The 24,387-nt window shown below is 41.2% G+C and overlaps 1 protein-coding gene across 1 annotated transcript; it reads right to left on the bottom strand.

Annotated features, from left to right (window-relative positions):
* Positions 1–9,786: 9,786 nt before the first annotated feature.
* LOC123498176 lies at positions 9,787–16,690 on the bottom strand. Its single transcript, XM_045245342.1, has 4 exons — positions 16,651–16,690; positions 15,470–15,628; positions 13,027–14,589; positions 9,787–10,541 (listed from the first exon to the last, which is right to left on the bottom strand). Exons 1-4 carry the CDS (start codon positions 16,688–16,690, stop codon positions 9,787–9,789), a joined length of 2,517 nt encoding a protein of 838 aa, XP_045101277.1.
* Positions 16,691–24,387: the final 7,697 nt, after the last annotated feature.

Below are 24,387 nucleotides of genomic sequence, written 5' to 3'. Positions count from 1 at the left end.
TGTGTGTGTGGGTGGGTGGGTGAGTGAGTATGTAACAAGTACTTTACGCCTTCTCCTCTTTCTTCTCTTTCTCTTTATCCTCAAACTTTCCTTTCTTCTTCCTCATACTTTTCTCTCTCCATTTCACCTAACTCCTCATCTTCCTCCTCGTTCTCGTTATCCTTTTCTCCTCCTCGAAGCACTAATATTGCAACTAAAAACCTCAGAGAAGGTGTGTGTGTGTGTGTGTGTGTGTGTGTGTGTGTGTGTGTGTGTGTGTGTGTGTGTGTGTGTGTGTTGCGCGGCAGGAAGCATCACGGTCCTGGGAGAGGGTCAGTGTACTACTCTAGACCTCCCGTAGCACCTCCATGACGCTCATTTACACCAAGAATCTGTTTAATCGTAGGACAATAAATTTTTGGAACTAAACGACACCTGTGTTTCCTTGTCGCTCCTACATCTTTTTTTTTTTTACAGATCTATACATGAGCTCTGTACCCAATTATTCATCGGTGAGTTTTCCTACAATAACTGGTGCCCCATTCCCTGATATGCTCCAATGCCCAATACGGCACCTATGTTTCTTTGGCGCTCCTTCACTCTTAAAATTCTACAGTAGAATTCTGTTCGAATAGCTGGCGTCCCCAGTACCTGAACTTGCATTACACAGCAGACATCAACCTGTACTGTGTATTGAAACATACGGACTCAATATATAACGTGCAGTTCAAGGATTCTCTCTCTCTCTCTCTCTCTCTCTCTCTCTCTCTCTCTCTCTCTCTCTCTCTCTCTCTCTCTCTCTCTCTCTCTCTCTCTGCTTTGCCTCGAAAAATTAACGCCATCCAGAGATTCGGGAATGTGAAATGTCGAGAAACTTTAAGTACGCAGTAAAAGTTGCAGTTAATACATGACAATGAAAAATTCAGAAGCAAGGCACATAATTTTAGGTATGTTATAAAATTTCCCTTCAGAGCTAGAAATAAAGCAGGAAGCCCTCCACTGAACCCTGTCTAGTAAACATACAAAAAAAAACATAAAAGAAAAAGATTAAAAGAAAAACATTTTACACATTTAGTAACAAAGCACACACACACACACACACACACACACACACACACACACACACACTCACGTCCTCTGAACAACACACAGACTCTATACCAAAACAATCTGAGATACCTGCTATAGAACAGAGAAAACACAAACTCAAGATGATTTACTTCCATTCCTTAAGACCCAAAGTGGAGGAAAATGGATAAAAAATGTGTATCACTCACAAAACTACCAGACTACTTTGAACTTTATGGATGTCAGTAATTATGGAAAAAAAGTAAGAATATCAGCAACAAGAAAATAAGGTGCACAGACTGCAGTAGTAGTAGAAGTACGTCGTCGTCGTCGTCGTCGTCGTCGTCGTCGTCGTAGTAGTAGTAGTAGTAGTAGTAGTAGTAGTAGTAGTAGTAGTAGTAGTAGTAGTAGTAGTAGTAGTAGTAGTAGTAGTAGTAGTAGTAGTAGTAGTAGTAGTAGAGAAGAAGAAGAAGAAGAAGAAGAAGAAGAAGAAGAAGAAGAAGAAGAAGAAGAAGAAGAAGAAGAAGAAGAAGAAGAAGAAGAAGAAGAAGAAGAAGAAGAAGAAGAAAGCAAGAGAGAAAAAAAAAAAAAACAAAGAAAAGAAAAAGAACAAGAACAGGAAGGAGGAGAAAGAAGAGAAAGTTGAAATAAGTAGCAAAAATAGTAAATGCTATTTACATTTCCCCCACCACCACCACTATACTCTGTTCATGATCGCTAGAGGCGTAAGCCCTTCCCTCACGACGCAGCTTGGCAGGCCTTGGATTCTTTTCAAATTGGCTTTGTCTCGACGTGTGGGGAGGGTTTGACATGGTTTTGTTAACTACTTCTGTACTACTACCATCACCGGTAGCCACACTGGCAAGGTAAGTTAAGCACCGATCAAAGACACTAAGCCTAACAAAACCAATGAAAGTTCAAACTTTTTAAGGATAAATAATACTGAAATCCTGCAATACTACACAATTATATATCGCATACAGTAATAATGGCAGTAGACGCACATGTCAGCGTCTAAACACGAATATGAACCACATTCTGAAACACTTCCGCGCACCATCATCACTGTATTCAAAAGGTTCTAGTTAAAATCAATTTTTAAGAAATACTTCTGTGAGACTGATAACAAAAACAATCTTCTTGAGAACTCAGCTAATCATTTATGTGGTTTTCGAAAATAATCGTGGTGAGAGAACAAAGCGTTCATGTATACGAGACTACTATGTGTAATGCGAGGGATTTTTAAAAGAGGAAACCAATTATGAAATTTTTAAATAAATTTTGAAACTTTATTTTTGACAAAATGATAGCGGTAGCTGAATCAAGGCAATGGTTTTAAGTTTGAAAGATTAACACAGAATACAAATTCACAAACTTTCCAATAAATTTAATTACAGAAAAAAAAAAGAAAACAATAAATAAACAAATTGATGGAATAATATCAAATTAACTTTCTCCCGACAATCACGTTCGTTTTCGCTTACAGTCCAGCTCACCGGAGAGAGGATACTTTATCACTCACTATAAATAAATTCAAGAATAAAAAGGCGATAATTACATAGTATAAATCCACTACACAGCCTCACTACAGTTGACTTGCGGCGGTACGCGCGATTCAATCTGATCGTAGTTCCACACAAAAAAAAATATCACTTAATTTGTCTTTAGGGCCGCAATGCACTGTTTATGGGGAGAAGTGTGCCAGGCGGTGATACATTCCCTGTTCTCTTTCAACACCACAGCCAACACAATATTAGATAAGTTCATTTCACTAAAAACTAGCCTAACAATACATAAGAACATAAGAATATAAGAAAAGAGAGAAGCTGCAAGAGGCCGCCAGGCCTACTACGTGGCAGTCCCTGTGTGATTAAAGCTACCTAATTCCATCTACCATCCCCATCCATGAACTTATCTAATCTTCCTTTAAAGCTCCCTATTGACTCATGACCACTGAGACCGTTCCATTCATCAACCACTCTGTTTGAAAACCAGTTTCTTCCCATTTCTTTCCTAAACCTGATTTTTTTAAGTTTAAATCCATTATTTCTGGTCCTGTCCCCGTTACTTCGTTCATGTCCCCTTTGTTAAAACCCTTATAACACTTAAATACTTCTATCAGGTCTCCTCTTAACCTACGTCTCTCTAAGGAATGCAGATTGAGTTTTTTTCAGTCTCGCTGCATTCCCGGTATCTTTTTAGTCATCCTCCTTTGCACTGACTCCAACTCCTATAATGTGTGGACCAGAATTGTACCGCATAGTCAAGATGTGGCCTGACCAGCGCCAAGTATATAATTTTAGTATTAATTCAGGACTTCTGCTTTTAACACTTCTAAAAATTAATCCTAATATTCTATTGGCTCAGTTCTCCCTCTACCGACTGAAGTGAAAAATTCGTGTTAGCGATTGAATTTCATGTTTTTTTCATTCATGGTGGCCTCAATACATTGCTTTCTTGTACCGTGATCGTAGCTAACTATGAATCCTAAATCTTTCTCATACTTGGAACATCCTAGTGCATCGTTATCTATCCTGTACCTATTGCTTGGATTATCTCTACCTACTCTCAGCACCCTGCACTTGTTAATATTGAACTGCATTTGCCATCTATCTGTCCATTCTTTCATCCTATCCAAGTCTGCATGCGAGGCCATGGCATCCTAATCGGACCTAATTAATCTACCTATCTTTGTGCCGTCTGCAAATTTACTGATGTCACTGATAATTCCACTATCCAAGTCATTAAATAATAATCCCTCAGATGACGGTATTCTCCTGATGAAAACTACCGTGTGTGCAAATTTACATATGAAATGTACCTTGTTTAGGAGAGAGAGAGAGAGAGAGAGAGAGAGAGAGAGAGAGAGAGAGAGAGAGAGAGAGAGAGAGAGAGAGAGAGAGAGAGAGAGAGAGAGAGAGAGAGAGAGAGACGCGTAGTGTAGTGGTTAGTACGCTCGACTCACAATCGAGAGGGCTGGGTTCGAGTCCCGGTAAGCGGCGAGGCAAATGGGCAAGCCTCTTAATGAGTGGCCCCTGTTCACCTAGCAGTAAATAGGTACGGGATGTAACTCGAGGGGTTGTGACCTTGCTTTCCCGGTGTGCGTTATGTGTTAATGTGGTCTCAGTCCTACCCGAAGATCGGTCTATGAGCTCTGAGCTCGCTCCTCAATGGGGAAGACTGGCTGGGTGACCAGCAGGCGACCGAGTTGAATTACACACACACACACACACACACACACACACACACACACACACACACACACACACACACACACACACACACACACAAAATAATAATGGCCCTAAAACTGAGCCCTGTGGCATCCCACTAACTACTTCCCCCCAATCAGAATTAGATCCATTAATTACTGACCTCCGTCGCCTTGTCGTCTAACCATGCTTTACTCCAGCCTAATATTCTACCCTCTATACCGTGTGCTCTAAAATGCTACACACATGGATCACGCACAGAGAGAGAGGGTAGCCGTCTCTATCTGCTCCTGGCAGAGAGTGGAACCGGACTCAATAAGCAATAATATATATATATATATATATATATATATATATATATATATATATATATATATATATATATATATATATATATATATATATCACAACACTCGCCCTGCCCACCCACCCTCCTGGCAACCTGCTGTTCTTCGCCTTACTTGTGCCTTCTTGAGGAAGACCGGCCAGCTACCACGCCTGTGATACCCACACAGGACTACCCAAAGGCTCATAAGGATTCATAGATCTTCGTGGCCTCCTTTGAATCCTTATGAACCCTGGAGTAGTCCTGTGTGGTATCACAGGCATGGTAGCTGGCCGGTCTTCCTCAAGAAGACAAAAGTAAGACGAAGGACAGCAGGTTGCCAGGAGGGGTGGACGCCTGACGCCGCCAGGAGGGTGGGTGGGCATGTCCAGTGTTATGATGGCCAGGGCAGAGAGCCGGGAGCTTAGTGCAGTATGTTGAGAGTGGAAACCTGGCATTGAATTAGGCGGTGTCACACTAGCACTTTTTCCGTCGTTTTTCAGAAAATCGACAATATTTTGGCTGCGGCCTGTCACACACAAATGGTGTTTCGTTGTCACTTTCCGTCGTCACTTCCCGCCAACACAATGTAAACACAAACATGGAGGCCACGCTGCGGCAAAGATACGCTGCTCTGAACGTAATACTGTGTATTACGAAACTTAGACGAGCTAAACAAGCCAAATAGCATGCATGGATGCGTTCATGGTTAGTGGTAGAATCAATGCACGTAGAAGGAAGTTGAGGAGACGCGGCAAGTCTTGTGGTCTTGGTCTTGGTATGTAAACAAAGACGGAAAATTTGCAGACGGAAACGATCCCTATCGTCTGACAAATTCATGCGATAAGTTCATGCGGAACGTTGAAAAATCGACGGAAATCGCATTAATCAACGGAAAAAGTGCTAGTGTGACACCGCCTTTAGGAAATGTTCCATGGCGTCAGGGGTAGACCTACACCAAGGGCAGAAGAGTCACGAGACAGACGTAGGCGGTGCAAGTGAGCACCGAGTATGGTGTGGCCCAGGCAGAGGCGGGCAGAAAACGCATATATATATATATATATATATATATATATATATATATATATATATATATATATATATATATATATATATATATATATATATATATATATATATATATATATATATATATAAACATGTTTTATTTGCCTTATAAGTTCATACAAGTCTCAATACGGTATGTCTGTACGTCTGTATCTCTGGTATGTCCACGTGTGCGTCCTAGTTATAGTTATGACCTTAATAATTTAAAACATAATATTACTGTCCCCGGCACTACATATATGACTGCAACAAAGCCGCCGTGGTACAGTAGAACCATGCGTGCTTTGGGGTCCGAGGGGTCCAAGCGCACGGGTTCGAATCCTGTCCACGGTCCGAGTGTAGGTTGGGCTTCCTCACTCGGGGCAACGGTTTCCTAGTGGGTGGGCTTTGAGATAGGAGGTACCCCCAAAAGTATCTCCTTTAGCCCATAAATTCCCGTGAAATGCCTACATGGTATAAATAAAATAAAAAACCAATACTTGAATCAGAATGATATTTTGGCACAACTTCTTTCACATCCTCCCGCACTTTTTGACATGAAAGTACATTACCAAATGTGAATGATTAAAGCGTTCACTCCTGTCGTTTAAAGTCGAAAACCACATTAACCAACTCAGTGGAGCAGTGAATCAAACAAGGGAGTGACGTAGCTATGACATTGACTCCTTCACTACCTCCACACTCCTACCTGCCCCTACCCTCCTCCCTTGCCGCCTCCTCCCACTCTCTCTCTCTCTCTCTCTCTCTCTCTCTCTCTCTCTCTCTCTCTCTCTCTCTCTCTGAAAATGTTCGCACTGCCTTATGCTTTGTACATATAAAATTGAAGCATTCATTATATGGTTGTTGTTTTTTTTTTTTTTATATACGTATAATAGTTGATAGTGAGATACCCAGAGAGTTGAGATGAGAAGAGTAGAATAGTGGTAAGTGAGAACCACCGTGACTGATACTTGAACGAAGTTTTTTCTTTTTTTATTGTGTGTGTGCGTGTATGGTGGAGCCAGTTTCTTTGTGGTCCATGGAACACAGGCTCATGAGAGCAGTCATATCAATACATTCGGCCAAGACGACTGTTGAGTAAATATCATGGCGATCCTGTTACCTCTCATAATCCACTCAGGTGCAGAACCCATGCTATACGTCTTTATTACGCATATAACAAGAAGGAAGCCAACAACTGTCTCCGAATCAGTTTGAATTGGTAAGTGATTCAGTATATCAATTTGACGTAAGAACACAATATGGGTGTTTTATTGCAGTTTCAGTGTTTATACCATGATCCCATGTGTACTATGCCATAAAGTATGTTTCACCTTGAGTCACATCACCCATACATTATATTTCCCTTCATCCATACAGACTTCATAACCGCGTTGCTGAGGAAGGCAGGGAGGTGGTTTACCTGGTTTTACGTGGTTTATCCACAGGATGAACCACAGTATGGAATGAATGGACAGCGCTCATCTTGCCACCAGTGACACGTATAGCCGTCAATTTCCGCCCAGAGATGGTGAGCCCTTATTTGTGGTGGTTGCAGTGGACGCAGCCGACGGTTTCATTGAAAATACAATCCTTTACCTCCCTATCACATCGTAGCTCCTACTATCGGTGACTGAGCCGGCTGTGCTGGTTGGTGATGGATAATGCGCGCTATTATAGCCAATTGTTGGAGGAGAGTCGCTGTCCTACCACTGCAACTATCAAAGCAGGTTTAATGAAATGACCTGAGCACAGAAAGATATCTTCCCACCACTTGCTAGATGGAAAAAGCTCCTGCTTTTCTAGCCCTCCCAAAAAAATCCCAGTGCTTCAATACACAGTGGATGATAACCTCATTCGCACAAGTTGTCACGAGACGTATATACGGTTACCACCCGCTCATCCTGAGCTCAATGCCATCGATCAGGTGTGGGGATGTATGAAACGAAACATGTGATCCTCGTTTCATAGTGTCATATTGGTGGACCTGCAGGCCAGGCTGGAAGAAGCAAGACTACCATTGCAGAGGTGTGGACAGGAGCGGTTCGTGGATCACACGCTTTCGAGGATGAATACTGGTCAACAGACAACATTCACGAAGGCGTGGATACCGTCATCTGTGTTCACAACCTTGATGATGAAAATAATGAAGACCTAATCCTGGATAGTGACGAAAATCGAAATAAAAACGGAGCTAGTTCTTGTTTGCATATACAGTACTACTATTTTCGAGAGAGAGAGAGAGAGAGAGAGAGAGAGAGAGAGAGAGAGAGAGAGAGAGAGAGAGACGACTGAGGAGTTCTGTGAGGGTTTTCGTCAACCGCCTTGTGTCCACAGAGAGAGAGAGAGAGAGAGAGAGAGAGAGAGAGAGAGAGAGAGAGAGAGAGGAGTGAGAGTGGGAGGAGGCGGCAAGGGAGGAGGGTAGGGGCAGATAGGAGTGTGGAGACAGTGGAGGAGTCAACGTCACAGCTACGTCACTCTTCCCTTGTTTGATTCACTACTCCACTGAGTTGGCTAATGTGGGTTTCGACTTTAAATGACAGGAGTAAATCACATTTGACAATGCACTATAGTGTCAAAAATTGCAGGAGGGTATGAAAGTTGTGCCAAAATATCATTCTGATTCAAGTATTTGTTTGGAAGATATATGAGAAAAATTATACCGCACGGTCTTTGAAATAATGCATAGCAGTGGTGGAAATAATGGTGTTTCCAAGGCTGCTTTCGGAATTTCAGTAAAAATTTATGACTATTAGCTAGGAAAAAACCTATGACAACGTAACTAATTATGTTCGTGGCCAGGGATATTTTCATTCAGTGTTATTAATAGAGCGATTTGAGCAGTTATGGTACGATTAGCAAGCCTGGGTGTCTGAAGTATCCCAAAGGGTGAGTCGCTCATCACACCGTGTTTCGAACCATTGACTAGTGAATCACAAACAGCAGATACCACGCTAAACAGTATCCTTCCATTTTTCTTCATCCATTGAGTCAAAATCTTTCGCGTAATTTTAATAAGATTATTGTACCTTTGTGTGTGTGTGTGTGTGTGTGTGTGTGTGTGTGTGTGTGTGTGTGTGTGTGTGTCCTTTGTTGCAGTCATATAATGTACTACAGATAAATACCACACGAAAGTCAAAAATAAGACTTCACATACTTTCTTAACTCTTACTTCTGCCAACTTTAACTAACAAACGGTTAGGTTGGCGCTTCCTACCATTTCCGGGATTGCTGACTAATGCTTGGACACAAAGAATGTTTTCACAAATATACAAATATATAAATCATAGAACCATGAAAAGAGAGAGAGAGAGAGAGAGAGAGAGAGAGAGAGAGAGAGAGAGAGAGAGAGAGAGAGAGACCCACCTTAAAGCAATAACATCCCAGATCGCAGTTCTGCTGTCATTATGAGTTCATCACATCCTCCAGCTTTCTACACCTGCCCGCCCTTCACCAATCACTCCTCAGCTGCTAGGAGGGCTATTGGATCCATGTGTATTGTACGACACACAAACACGTCTTTACACACACACATACCCGCATACACACTCAAAGGTACATTTACTTCACTGCGCACTGCGCAGGTGGGATGGCGTAGCTTATGTGACTAGTAAGCTTTTCTAACGGCACTTTATTTTCTGTTGTTTGCTTACTCGTTTACTGTTTTTTACTCCGTTATTTTTTTTTTTTTGTCTCTTCTTTCCGCAGTCTTTACAGAGACCTTGGGAATTATAAAAGTAACCTTAGAGTACTAACTTTCTGACAATAAACGTTTATTTCTCGTGAAAATAAAACACAGACCACACCAGACATTTACATGCAGTAAACTGAAAAACCTCACCAGAGAATAAATTACTGTAATGTGTAGGAAAAGAAGAGTTCACCAGAGCAGGACACCGAACACTTGAATGGAAAAGGTTTCCAAGTCGGGACCATAGTGACCGTCAGGCACAGACCATTTTGGAATAAATGCATGGCGCACTTCAAGAAGAGACCAGCCACCACCACCACCATATATTATGTACTAAAAACAAAGATAATAAAAATATATAAAAAAAAAAACATGGAAACAGCAAATTCAAATTTAACCGCATTTTTCTGTTATCCTTACTCATAAGCATTTGATGAGCTATTCACCTACAGGGCTCACAGACTTTATTTCTCTGTAATACTTCCAGCGGCGAGTATTGGCCAGGCATAAAATACAAGGAAGAGTGCTAAGGTTAAGGCAAAGACCAAGCGTGCGTACCGCAACACCCGGGCTGCTCGTGTTGGGTGAACCTGAGTAGTATCAGGCACTGACCAGGCCTGGCCAGTCTTTCCGTTGCCTTTTTGATATTGAATGCTGAATTGGTTGTCGGGACTCTTGCTCGTGCATAAGTGAGTAGCAATGATGAGGCCAAGGAAAGCAATTGAAAAGATGTACCAAATATCCATGAGTGTATTGTAAGGGATAGTGGGCAATGTGTCAAGGGAGTCTGTGTACAGAGCCACTAGCACCAGCAGCGAAGTGAGGCTCATGGTTCCTCTGTCGCTGAAAGACTCGGCAGGAAGAAACAAAGTACCGTAGCCAATGATGAGGAGACTGGCGGAGGGCAGGAAGGTGTCCCACAGGTACTTCTGGTAACGTCGCTCAAGCACCAGTGTGATGCTTGCCGTGTTGCCGTCCTCGCCCGGCACTAGCGTCATATTGTTGAGCAGGTATTCCTCCAACACCAGCCCGTCCTTGTACACTGCACGTGACGACCTGTTAAATCTCATGCCCTGCGCATGGATGTTTACCACGATAATGTTGAAGCTGCACACCTGTACGTCCCAGGGAAACAGTAGCAGGTTAAAGTTGCACCGAACAACTGGCTGAAGTTGAACCGTCTTTCGCAGGGAGTTCTCTCGCCCCTCAAACACCGTGTCTGCAAAGTCAAAAACCAATTCAGTACTGGAGCATGACACCACTGGCACACCAGATGATATTATAAGTTATTATCATAATTTCATAAAACATTACTGAACATTGATGTTTAGAAAAAATAAATAGATGAAGCTTTTTCAGAGATATTAATCATTACACATTCCCAACAAATATTCAACAGGTGAATTAGCAACAAGTTACCATAATTACAACACCCATACATCAGTCCCTAAATTCTGAAATGAATCATTTTTCTGCAATAAAGCATTTCGAAGCATTTACGCCAATGGATAGACTATCAACTATATAAAAGTGCAAAAAAATGGTACCTAACGCAATATTTGCCCAAAAGCATTTACAAAGAGCCTCCCTCTCCCTCACTCTGTGTGTTCCACATTTTTTTTCTTTTTAACTGTTATTCCCGCGACACTGCCTCCAGCTCTCGCTGCTCTGCCGCCTCCACCTCCACCACACGCAACTTTCAAAATGGAAAGCTTTAAACATTCTAACAACAACAAAAACAACGTCGATGACGACGACGACGACGACAACAACAACAACAACAACAACAACAACAACAACAACAACAACAACAACAACAACAACAACAACAACAACAACCAAAAAAACAAATATAATAGTAACAACAAGAATAATAACAATTATGATAACAATACCAACAACAATAATGATGATGATGATGGTAATAATAATAATAATGATAATAATAATAATAATAATAATAATAATAATAATAATAATAATAATAATAATAATAATAATAATAATAATAATAATAATAATAATAATAATAATAATAATAATAATAATAATATTATTATTATTATTATTATTATTATATTATTATTATATATAATAATAATAATATAATAATAATAATAATAATAATAATAATAATAATAATAATAATAATAATAATAATAATAATAATAATAATAATAATAATAATAATAATAATAATAATAATAATAATAATAATAATAATAATAATAATAATATAATAATAATAATATTATTATTATTATTATTATTATTATTATTATTATTATTATGTTATTATGTTATTATTATTAATATAATAATAATAATAATAATAATAATAATAATAATAATAATAATAATAATAATAATAATAATAATAATAATAATAATAATAATAATAATAATAATAATAATAATAATAATAATAATAATAATAATAATAATAATAATAATAATAATAATAATAATAATAATAATAATAATAATAATAATAATAATAATAATAATAATAATAATAATAATAATAATAATAATAATAATAATAATAATAATAATAATAATAATAATAATAATAATAATAATAATAATAATAATAATAATAATAATAATAATAATAATAATAATAATAATAATAATAATAATAATAATAATACAATAATAACAATAATGATAATAATAATAGCAATAACAAAAATGAGAAGGTGACAGGACACACAGGATGTTGAGTTTATTGCCGACTTGGAGCTTCACGACCCCCTCTTCAGGGGAAATAGGGGAAGCAGTAACGAAACTTCACGGGAAAAGATTCAACTTCTAATACCTGTGTTTCTTCTCAACGTCTTCCCCAAATTGTTTGAATGTGTAATTAATTCCTTTGATTCTTTTATGGAGACTACAATTCAAGTGGGCCTTTTTTTCTAATATTCATTTTGTTTTGCCCTTGGTAGTTCTTAGCAAAAATAAATAAATAAAAATCATGATTTTTTCTTCTTTTTTTTCTGTTATGGCCTATAGAGACTGCAAGCATACTTGAAAGGTATATGTGGGAAGCGCTGTTAAACTTCCGCCCATTGGTGGAGCAGGTAATTTTCTTTATAGTGGTACACATATTAGGGCCCATATCACCACCCAAACGCATCTTTGGTGTAACCACCTAGAACCTGGGCATCATGGTGACATGTAGGTAACTTTAAACCACTCGACAAATGGCATAGTTTCAAAGCGGTATGTGGTAGGATTCGAACCTACCCGTGGACGTCTGCCCGATCCCACGTTCACCAACTTATCCATAATGCTACCGCCTCCCTGATGATGATGATGATAGTAATAATAATAATAATAATAATAATAATAATAATAATAATAATAATAATAATAGTAGTAGTAGTAGTAGTAGTAGTAGTAGTAGTAGTAGTAGTAGTAGTAGTAGTAGTAGTAGTAGTAGTAGTAGTAGTAGTAGTAGTAGTAGTAGTAGTAGTAGTAGTAGTAGTAGTAGTAGTAGTAGTAGTAGCAGTAGTAGTAGTAATAGCAGTAGTTGTAGTAGCAATTGTAGTAATAGCAGCCATAGCAGCAGTAGTAGTAAGAACAACAGTAACAGCAGCAGCAACAACAACAAAAACCACCACAACAATGCTTACCCCATACAAAGATTCATAACTACTACCTATGCACACAATAAAGTGTAAACGTTTAATGTCATTTACCGTCTCCTTTGATGACCCCATCAGCTTGGCGCACCACCATCACTGAGGACTTCTGGATCGCAAAGCTGTAGGTGGGCGCCACCGACAGGCTGGGCTGCCACAAAGGACACTCGCTCTCCTTGGTGGACACAATGTTGGTGCGGTGAATGGGGCGCAGGTTGCGGTACGTCACATGAGGATCGTACCAACTCAGTTCTAACGACAGATCCAAGACGAGCGTCATCCCCACCAGGTTAACTTCGATGATGTCCAGAAAGACATCGACATCAATAATGAGGGAAGGGGAAGGCGGCAGGCTTCGAAGGTAACCAGTGGGCGCCAATACGATGTCACAATTTCGCTCGTCGCTCCAGTCCTTGCAGTCACTCGCAAGGTCACAGCGGTGGCTCATCTTGACACAGGAGCCGTCGTCACACGTGAAGTGGTCTGGGGAGCAGGTGCTCAGGGTCAGATTTTCTTCTTTAATTCCGAATCTTTTATCGTAGTACAAATACCACAAGTGACGGCCAACGGGGAGATGTTCGGAGACGAGAACTCCCAGAGTCGTATTTGTCTTTTCGTCGGAAAGAACCCACTGGTCCGAGCGGTATTCGATGGCGAGACGTTGGAGGCCTCTGAAGGAAAGGTACTTTGACATTGTCTGATATAGAATGAAAGCATTCGAATGTTTACTGGGGAGCCTGTTGACCTTAATCCCTCGTAAATAAAAGATTGGTGTTTTCTTTGGTAGAAATCCAGCAAAGCAGTTGTCATTTTCGGTATCGTCAGTGATCCATAGATTATTGCCGACTTGCACAGCTCCACGTGAGCTTTCATAAGTTCGCTTGCGCCGCTCCAAATTAAAATTCAGCCGCTCTCCCGTTTTCGTGTCCTGCCAGTATTTGGAGGTAAAGTTGAAATAAGCGCGTATCCAAACACTGTGTCCTTGCATGGCATCGTTGAGGCAGTTTTCGCCATAGAGCAGCATCTTGTCTTGAAGTTGGTCGGCGTCAGTCTGGTCACGGGGAAGATAAGGATCGAGTCCCAAGATCTCAAGAGTTTTGGTTGCCTTTTTGTAGGTAGATCGTATGTTGAAGAAGATAATGGAGTTCGTGGCAGCTTGACATGGGTCAGTGGTGGTAGTATAATATCGACCCATGGCACGCCAGGGTGCTTGGTTCCAGCTCACCCAGTCTCCTTCTTGCCCAGCGTCTGCCTCGCACGACTCAAAGCGTTGGATGTGTTGGGACGTGAGAGCTCGACGCCAAATATTCATCTCCGTAACGCTGCCCCGGAATGACTGGCCTGCAGTATAGCCTCCCATCAGAAGGTCCTGGTCTTGCCCTATGACCAGAGCTCCGTCAGGGAGGAGACAAGGCTCCCTCCTCCAAGGCCACGAGTGGAGAACAACGCCATCTAGATATATGGTGTGGTTTTGACCGCGAACTCCTACTAGACACACCCTCCGCCACCTTTCCAGTACGTACAGGTCCTCCACCTCCACTGTGGTCGCCTTGTAGTTGTACGTCATCGAGAGCTCGGTGGAGGTGACAGCTGCGGACACAAACCACCCGTGCCAGTTATTTTTTCAGGAAGTCTTTAACTGATTTAATGTCCAATAAACATTTATCTACCTATTTACCTATCTATATATCTACTTATCTATATATCTACCTACATACCTTCCTACGCATCCATTTGTCTGTTAACAGGAAGTAACACACAAAAATTAGATCTTACTGCACCAGACGTGTGAGTGTGTGTGTGTGTGTGTGTGTGTGTGTGTGTGTGTGTGTGTGTGTGTGTGATTCACCTCGGTCGCCTGCTAGTCACCCAGCCAGTCTTCCCCATTACGGAGCGAGCTCAGACCTCATAGACCGATCTTCGGGTAGGACTGAGACTACATCAACACACAATACACATCGGGAAAGCGAGGCCACAATCCCTCGAGTTATATCCCGTACCTAATTACTGCTAGGTGAACAGGTGCCACACATTAAGAGGCTTGCTCATTTGCCTCGCCGCTTACCGGGAATCGAACCCGGCCCTCTCGATTGTGAGTCGAGCGTGCTAACCACTACACTACGCGGTGTGTAGTGTGTGTGTGTGTGTGTGTGTTCACTGTTTGATCTGCTTCAGTCTCTGACGAGACACCCAGACGTTACCCTACGGAACGAGCTCAGAGCTCATTATTTCCGATCTTCGGATAAGCCTGAGACCAGGCACACACCACACACCGGGACAACAAGGTCACAACTCCTCGATTTACATCTCGTACCTACTCACTGCTAGGTGAACAGGGGCTACACGTGAAAGGAGACACACCCAAATATCTCCACCCGGCCGGGGAATCGAACCCCGGTCCTCTGGCTTGTGAAGCCAGCGCTCTAACCACTGAGCTGTGTGTGTGTGTTTATTAGCAATGAATGCATTCTGAACAATTGTCAGACTGTCAGGGACTCACCAAGCACCACCATATTCGACTGCGTGTCGTTGACAGCGTAGCTAAACACTGTGCCGCGGATGGTAAAGGAGGACACGGCAAAAGCAACACAGAAGGTGTACTCGGCTAGAGTGCCCTTGTCGCACACCTCGTCACAGCCTCTCTTGGCACATCTGCTACCTGGAAAAAAAAAAAAAAAATGAAATAGTAGAAATTATGTGCTCACTTTTTTTTTATTTCTATGTGTTTATCTAATTTATTAATTTTTTTTTCACTTCTTTTTAAAGGGAGGCGGTTGCATAGCAGATAATATGGTGAGCATGGGATTGGGCAGACGTCCATGTGTAGGTTCGTATCCCACCACGTGCCATCTTGAAACTTTGTCATTTGTCGAGTGGTGTCAAGTCACCATGATACCCAGGTTCTAGGTGGAGGTGTAATTGCCTTACCCCAAAGATGCGCTTGGGTTGTTATATGGGCCCTTATATGGGTACCACTCAAGGAGGTTGAATAGAGAGTTGACGGCGCACTCCTATCCCGCTATATTAAAAAAGTGAACCCAGTGAGCGGAGCTTATGAGGCGGTGGGCGGAGCCTACGATCGCAGCTTACACCCAAAACATTGCCCTCTCCCATGTTAAGCAATGGGAAATTGCCACTTTCGTTTTCATTACTAGAAGAAAACTAAGAAAGAACTGATCGATTAACTTATGTAAACCACATTACAGTTTCCTAAATATGTCATGTAGACCTATTATTAACGGTGTTAATACGAAATAGCTTTAATATTCAAGGAAATACAACAGGCCGTTTCCAGGAGAAATTATGGCAAAAGATTGTTTTTCTCGTTTATTACATGGCAAAAAAACAAACAATGAAGTATTATTTTAGCGAGTGATGCTTTTTTCCAATGCCCTGCAGTGACATGAAATCACACATCATTCTAAATAAAAACGAGAGAGAGAGAGAGAGAGAGAGAGAGAGAGAGAGAGAGAGAGAGAGAGAGAGAGAGAGAGAGAGAGAGAGAGAGAGATTGATTGATTGATTGATTGATAACTTTATTGTTGCAGTCAAATGTACACAATAAGGGTGGTGGTTGAGGCATGCCAGCTTCCCCCTAAGCATGGGTTCAATTAATACTTGTTAGGTGTCAGCCAGGAGTTAGAGCGCGGGCCACCACACGTCTAGAACCGGCGGCCCTACCTCGGTGGTCCACCACTGGGGCCGGGCAGCAACAGGCCATGTGCCTCTATTATTCTCCCAAGCCAACATTCAGTGTCCTCCATCCTCTTAAGTACTATATTGATACAAGCCTGCATCTCCTCAGGCGTCGTAAACTGGGCATCCCACGGAACAGCAGGAGAGGGACACTGTGCCCCATCCTGCAAGCCACGACACTTACATTGCAGCGAGGACCGACACAACACCGGCGGCCTGCTTGTCCTCCACATCTGTGTCCATGGCTTTGGAGACCAATTCCAGGACTGTCACCTCAGAGAGGGATGCAGGAGCAGGGGCTGAGCCGAGGCCAGTGGGGTCGGGGCCTGGACTGGGGCAGTAGCAGGAGCGGGAGCTGGTTGGGGGTGAAGGCTGCGCTGGGACAAGCACTGGCTGGAGCTGAAAGCTTGTCAGCACATGCTGGGATTGGCCATGTGGGTGCGGTTGGGACATGTGGACGGGAACAGGACCCTAGGGCTGCTCTGGAACAGGCGCAGCAGATAGCCATCGTTCCACGGTAATTAACCTTTTATCTATATCCTCGACACGGTCACTCACCCTCTTCAGCAGCTTGTAAATGGCCTGGTTGCTCACCAGCGGGTCAGTCTGTGGTGGAGATGCAGCAGCCGCAGCAGTAGACTGATGCAAGAGAGGGCAGTTCCAGGTGACACAGGGGTAGGTAGTGGTGCTGAAGGAGCAAAGGGGGTGGGCAGAGACAACGTGAAATGTCCCAGGCTGAGTAGAGGCAGCTGTGCCGGGCAGGGGCAGGCGCACTGGCGTCTGGGCGGTTGACGGAGGCAGGGCAGGGAAGGCAGACAAAGACGGGGTGCCATTCATCCAGGCATTGTACTGTGGAGGAGGGGCAGGCCTGAAAACCACTCTAGTAGGACGGATATGGGTGCTGTCATCCTGTGGCTCTCTGTAGGGCCTGCAAAGTAGAGATGGGAGTTGGCATTGTGTTCCCCGAGCAGTTGCAGCAGTACGGAGGAATCTTGGTGTCAGCCTGGATTTTTTCCAGGCAGCAGGAGAACAGATGGGTGCCAGTACAGTATCTGCATCTTGGAGCCGACTTATACTTCCAGCCCTGGTGGCCAAAACGACAACATTTGCCACACATGTCTGGTTCTGGGGTGTAGAGGCCAACATTGTAGCGGCCTTGCTGGCCACATCCCCCTCTAGCAGGCCCAGTAGCTGAGAACAGGGTTCAGTGGCAAGAACACGATTCTTGAGCCAAATGAAGCCCTCTGGAAGAGTGATAAGTTAACACTGATGCATGTCGACACGCCATAAATGATAACCAACTGCTATTTGGCCTCTCTGTCCTCTGGCACCAAGACCATGTCTAGGAATCCTTCCCCCACCAACATTTCATAAGCCTCTGCCTGGGCATTGACCATGATATAAGGCTTACGTTTATCTTCCTTTATGACCGGTTCCAACGACGGGTGTTGCTCCAGCAGGGGGAGGAACCAGTCGCACAGTTGAGCCAAGGTCTTGCCATATCCCTTCGGAAACTGTAGAAGGCGACGGTAGGTCCGTGGGTGAGGCGATGAAGGGCGTGTGGAGGATGGGCTGTTCATTTCCACCGTTGGAGACGTCTGTGGCCACGGGAGGGAAGTAGCAGTAATCAGGGAGACGGTGGAAGTGGGGGAATCCATGGCGGCGGTTTGGCGGTCACCACCCTGGGCAGCGCGTTGTAAACAAAGGCTGGGTGGTAGTGGTGGGCAGGAACCGTAAACTCAAGTATTCAAGAAACTGGTTCCTTGGGCGGGCGGAACCGTCGGAACCGGTTCCGGAACCGGTTCCGCGTGGAATCGGTGGAGAGCGGCTGGTGAATACCGAATACCAGAGTCTCGAAACCGCAAGAACGCCTGGGCCGCGTTCCGTTGGGGACCGTAAGGCTTACAGTATGGCATACTTCCCCCGAATCGGGGGGGACCAGCATACAGCTCGCCTTGCGGATGCTTGCGGGACCTTGCGCTCCTCGGAGGTGAATGCTTGGCGGTGTCTGGCAATTATTGTTTATCAACAAACCGCAGACGGCCGCCGCTTCACCACTATATTTTCAGTGTGGGGGGATGTAAATGCTATTTTGACAGCTTATGCGACGTCACAGAACATCAAAAACAATGTGGTAAGTCTGTTATCCCTTGTAGAATGCTGGAATAAGGCAATATGACCAAAATATTAGTATTTATAGCAATAAAAGACGGTGTTATATGTGTCGCATTTCTTCCCACAGCCTCTGAGGCAGAAGAGACAGCCTCTACCGCCATGGTAGCTGCTGCAGAGGCCCCTCCAGCACCTGTGGCTGCAGGGACAGTTTCCCTTTGCATTCGAAAGTGTTTCTTGAAGTCTTTCCCGGAGTAAAGAGGCACTATAGTCTCTGCATAGTCCTTGACCCGCACAGGACTTGGCGGCCTATCCTCTCCCTCTTCTCCTTGCCTTGGCAGCCTCTCTTCTCCCTCTTCCTCTTGCCTCAGCAATATTTCCTCCTCTCGTGCTACGAGGAGCTCTGCAGCGTCCAACAGAGGGTCTTTTGCGAGCTCTTGAGCGAGGAACCTTGCGTTCCGTTGGGGGTTGCGGGGGGGGCAGCGTGCTAACCTCCAACGGAACTGGTATTCATCAAGCACCACACTGGCGGTTCCAAGACTCTGGTACTCATCAGCCTGCGGAACCGGTTACGGAATCGTTTTCTCTGGGGAATCAGTACAGCACGGCTAATGAATACCTGAGCCTGAATCCCCAGCGCATTGCTTGACGATTAGCAGGAAAGGGTGTAGTGTCCCAGGTTCATCTACTGTAGATTACTGGCTGGGATGATTTTAGAATACAAAGTACTGGCTCCCGATCCTAAGAGACTTATAATCTGTTGTGGATACTGAATGACAGTGAATGTAAATGGATGCACGGTTTAGCTAATATAGGGGAAGGTGGGGTAAGACGGACCCATGTGGTAAGGCGGAACCCCCTTTCTAAATCCAAGCTTTTTTTTTTTTTTACGGTAAGGCCTAGCGCCTGTAGGCACACTTGAAGAGTGTATGGGAAGCGCTGTTCAGCTTCCGCCCATTAGTGGCGCAGGCAATTTTATTTATAGTGGTACCAATATTAGGGCCCATATCACCACCCAAGCTCATCTTGAGTGTAACCACCTAGAACCTGGGTATCATGGTGACATGCAGGTAACTTTAAACCACTCGACAAATGGCAAAGTGTTTTAAGGCTGTACGTGGTGGGATTCGAACCTACGCGTGGACCCCACGCTCACCACTTTATCCACTACGCCACCGCCTCCCTTAAAGGGCGATTTTCAAAATTTTACTCTTAAATGTCCTTTACGTCGCCCAACAATGACATCATTACTACCAGTAGGCACGCTAAGTTTCCCTTGCGCTTTAGAGGGAAAGATTTGTCATTTTATGCAGTGCTGATGTTATACGCACAAGGTAAGACACTGCTTGTTTTATATTGAAATGATTATCATAATGATTTACTACTTATGTTATACATTCCCATGAGTGTATACATGATATATAGATGCCATAAATTGGCATAGTAACCATAGATACTTTGGTAAACATTTCGACACTTTAATGTTTACTAATGGGGTAAGATGGACCCCATGAGAGGGGAAGAGTGGGTTTGTTGTGCTAATTACAAAAAGCTGGGCTCATGAGCAATGTGCAGGGACAGATGGTGATGATGATGTTGAGGAAGAGGTTTTTATGTGTGATTTGTTGAGCAGGGATAAAAATTAATTTGGGAGATTTTTTTTTTTTTTTCGTTTGATTTGTACCAATAAATCTGGCTCATGAGCAATGTGAAGGGTTATGACGATGACGATGAAGAGTTTTTTTTATCAGTGCTTTATGCCAATAAGGATTTGTTTCTTCATGTTCAGTTTGCGGTGTAAGATGGACCCTGGGGTCCATCTTACCCCATCATTTTATTTTTGGCCCAAGAAAAATTATTATTTTGTAAATTCTTATGCTTCATTGTTTAAGATTCGTGACCCGGGTGTGAACTTCGAAGGTAACATCCCAAAGCACCACCACAAACCCACAAACCCTCAAAAATCATATAAATGTGGTTTCTAGACTCATTACTTTGTTAAGTGGTCCGTCTTACTCCACCTTCCCTACTCTTATCTCACACAGGATTCCTTTAATAATATACATGCTTGAGCTGTCCTATTTCGCTTCGATGCCATTGTCTTGGTAGATTTTAATGTGATAAATAATTTTTCTAATACCGCAAATTTAGGTATTGTCTAGAACACACTGTTCTAGAAAAAATCCTTAGAGCCTGGAAAAAATTTACGTTATGATTCGATAGAAAAAGTTATTGTATTATCAGCAAATAATGAATTATGTGTGTGTAGGCAGATCGTTTTTAATTTTTTTATTTAATCACGAGAACGACTATCACAGATCTCCTCTCAGTTCGGCAGGCTTAGCTCTTATGACGTGTCAATGGGTGTGCACCAATATATATATATATATATATATATATATATATATATATATATATATATATATATATATATATATATATATATATATATATATATATATATATATATATATATATATATATATATATATATATATATATATATATATATATATATATATATATATATATATATATATATATATATATATATATATATATATACACACACACACACACACACACACACACACACACACACACACACCCTATGTTATGACGTCATAGGATATCTACCAATCAGAACACAAAGAAATGACGGTGATATGGCAACACTAAATCAGTGCCAACTATTAGCCAATGACCAGCAGTATGAACGAACTTTATTTTATATTATTCATGCAATTTCTTTGAATAATGGATACGAGCCTGCCTGCAGTACACTTGATTGTATTGTACAATACTTCGTTCATCTGTAGATACTGGCATTTGCAGGGATTCCTAAATAATATTGATGATAACATTCTTATAAATAAGCATTATATAGTAAACTATTTGTGGTTTGTAACTCATGCGTATCTACCATCTATATTCATGTGGAACTGTTAAAGCGGAACCAGTTCCAAGAATTGGAACCGGTTCCCAACGGTTCCTGGTCAAACCGTTGGAACCGGTTCCGGAACTGGTACCTGCCCAACTTTACTAGGCGGCGTGCTCGGGAGAAACAAAGACTGTGCGTCGGATCCGGCAGGTAGTCTTACTCTTTTCACATAAATACAACTTTCCTGGCTTCACCTGCCTCAGGAGAGGCTTCCCTGCACTCCACAGGACGGACCGTGAGACAGACTATGGAACCCAAAAACCTCAACATTCTTCTTTTGAAGGTTTCTCTCGCTCATAAGCAATTAGCTAGAAAAAGACACTCAGGGCTGGCGAATGTACGGAGAGATATTGATATTGATATTGATATCTTTATTTGCCTCTTAATTGATAAGATATATAATTTGTACAATGAATACTGATAATGATAAGGCCAGGTCCGTTAAACCGAAGCTTTTATACAGATCTGAACAGTTGCATTGTGAACAGAAACAAACGCAAATATTTCACCAACTGCAGAGCTCCCAAATACAAAACATAATAACATAGTAAAGAATACTTTTGAATCATATATATATATATATATATATATATATATATATATATATATATATATATATATATATATATATATATATATATATATATATATATATATATATATATATATATATATATATATATATATATATATATATATATATATATATATATATATATATATATATATATATATATATATATATATATATATATATATATATATATATATATATATATATATATATATATATATATATATATATATATATATATATATATATATATATATATATATATATATATATATATATATATATATATATATATATATATATATATATATATATATATATATATATATAATATATAAGCTTAAACCTAATATACCACATCCAAATGCATACACTTACATACTTGGACACATACCACCATACATATACATATATGAGTAACAGAACATAAATCACAACATACCTACATCCAAGCACATACATGCATACATAAACATGTAAGCATACAAACAAACACAAATCATGTACGCCTCCCCAGCGTGGTCCTCCTCCCTGAACCTCACACAACGACAACAGCTGGAGAGGGTTCAAAAGAGGGCGTTCAGGGTCATCCTTGGGCCTGCCTACAGGTCCTACGAGGACGCCCTGACCTGCCTGAGTCTGCCGAGGCTGGCCACAAGACACCAGGAAGCCTTGGAAAAATTTTGGGAAGGGCTGCTGCATCATTCACGTCTCCGTCACCTGCTAACCCCCGACGTGCTTCTCCCTGCCCGCGCCACCCAACACCAGAATCGCGTGGCGCGCTTAAGAGCACCGCGCACTGACCGGTACCACCTTAGCGCGGTGCCCACTATGGTGCGACCCATAAATAAATAAATCAATAAGTAAATTCTTGGTTAAGTTAGATCCATAGTTAGTTTAAGCATTTCATTGTTTTAATGTCCCACCCCCCTGTATATTTTCAGTGTAAATTTTTTGTTGCACTGCCAAACTGATAAAACGTATATTATTATTATGATTATTATTATTATTATTATTATTATTATTATTATTATTATTATTATTATTATAAATGCATACGTACAGAAACACAATCACATATAGGCTATAAATGTGTAGCAATATACAAAAACGTACACATACAAAGTATGCACATACTTGCATACATACACACATGCGCCCATACATTAAAAACGAAAATATCCAAATACATAATTGCATGCACTGATCCATATATATGAACATAAACATAGCAAAAACAAATACACACTTAACACACACTTGCACACTTCCATATGCATAAAGCAAAATAATAAACTCAATCAGTCTTCGTAGTTGACATATATATGAAAGCTTTCATTTTAGTTATGAATAAATTAAGAGAATTAATGGACTTATGTCAAGATGGAGATTGTTCTAGCTTCATGCGCCGCTCACACTCACACTTCGCTGGGCGTCTACAGTTCTACATTGGGGTATTTTAACATCCATGGGTTTTCTTATAATAATGTTATGAGAGGGAAACTCAAAATTTGTATTCATAGGAAAAATGTGTAAGGATTTGTGTACAAATAGACAAGTTTGAAGTAGAATACCATCAGGATGTTTCATAAGTTTATATTCACAAAAGAGAGGGTTAGTATGTGCAAACCTTGATTTAAAGTACATAATTCGGATAATTTTCTTCTGTGCAATAAATAAATCATCAATAAATGTTTTCAAAGCGCCACCTCAAATAGCTGCACAGTATAATAAATGGGGACAAACTGTTGACATGCAAACCATTCTGATACAATCTGGAGGTAAACAGTTTCTTATCCTATATAAAACACCTGTGATTTGAGACAGTCCTTTACGTAACCCCAATAAATGTTGTTTCCATGTCAACTTTTCATCAATTTTGTATGACTTATTCTACTTAAAACATTATTGTCCAGCTTAATACTTATATGGTCTAAATTAATGTTTGTACCACAAGAAACCACATAGAAAGTTTTGGAAACATTAATAGTTAATTTATTGCTTTTTATCCATTTAGAAAATATGATAAGTTCACTATTTAGTGTAACCATTATTTCCTCAATATTTTTCCCTTGAACAAAAATTGTTGTATCGC

The sequence above is a fragment of the Portunus trituberculatus genome, chromosome 47 (assembly GCF_017591435.1).
Source record: "Portunus trituberculatus isolate SZX2019 chromosome 47, ASM1759143v1, whole genome shotgun sequence".
Classification (NCBI taxonomy): Eukaryota; Metazoa; Arthropoda; class Malacostraca; order Decapoda; family Portunidae; genus Portunus; species Portunus trituberculatus.
Note: the sequence above shows the minus strand (reverse complement) of the source record. Positions and strands in the feature narration are given on the sequence as shown.

What these genes read in the sequence shown, in the direction of transcription:
- LOC123498176 (XM_045245342.1), bottom strand. Translation starts at nt 16,690, where the DNA reads ATGGCCTGTTGCTGCCCGGCCCCAGTGGTGGACCACCGAG. An exon ending in CCCAGTGGTGGACCACCGAG is followed by an intron (nt 15,629 to 16,650) that starts GTAGGGCCGCCG and finishes TTTTTTTTCCAG; the next exon opens with GTAGCAGATGTGCCAAGAGA. An exon ending in GTCGAATATGGTGGTGCTTG is followed by an intron (nt 14,590 to 15,469) that starts GTGAGTCCCTGA and finishes CTTCCTGAAAAA; the next exon opens with ATAACTGGCACGGGTGGTTT.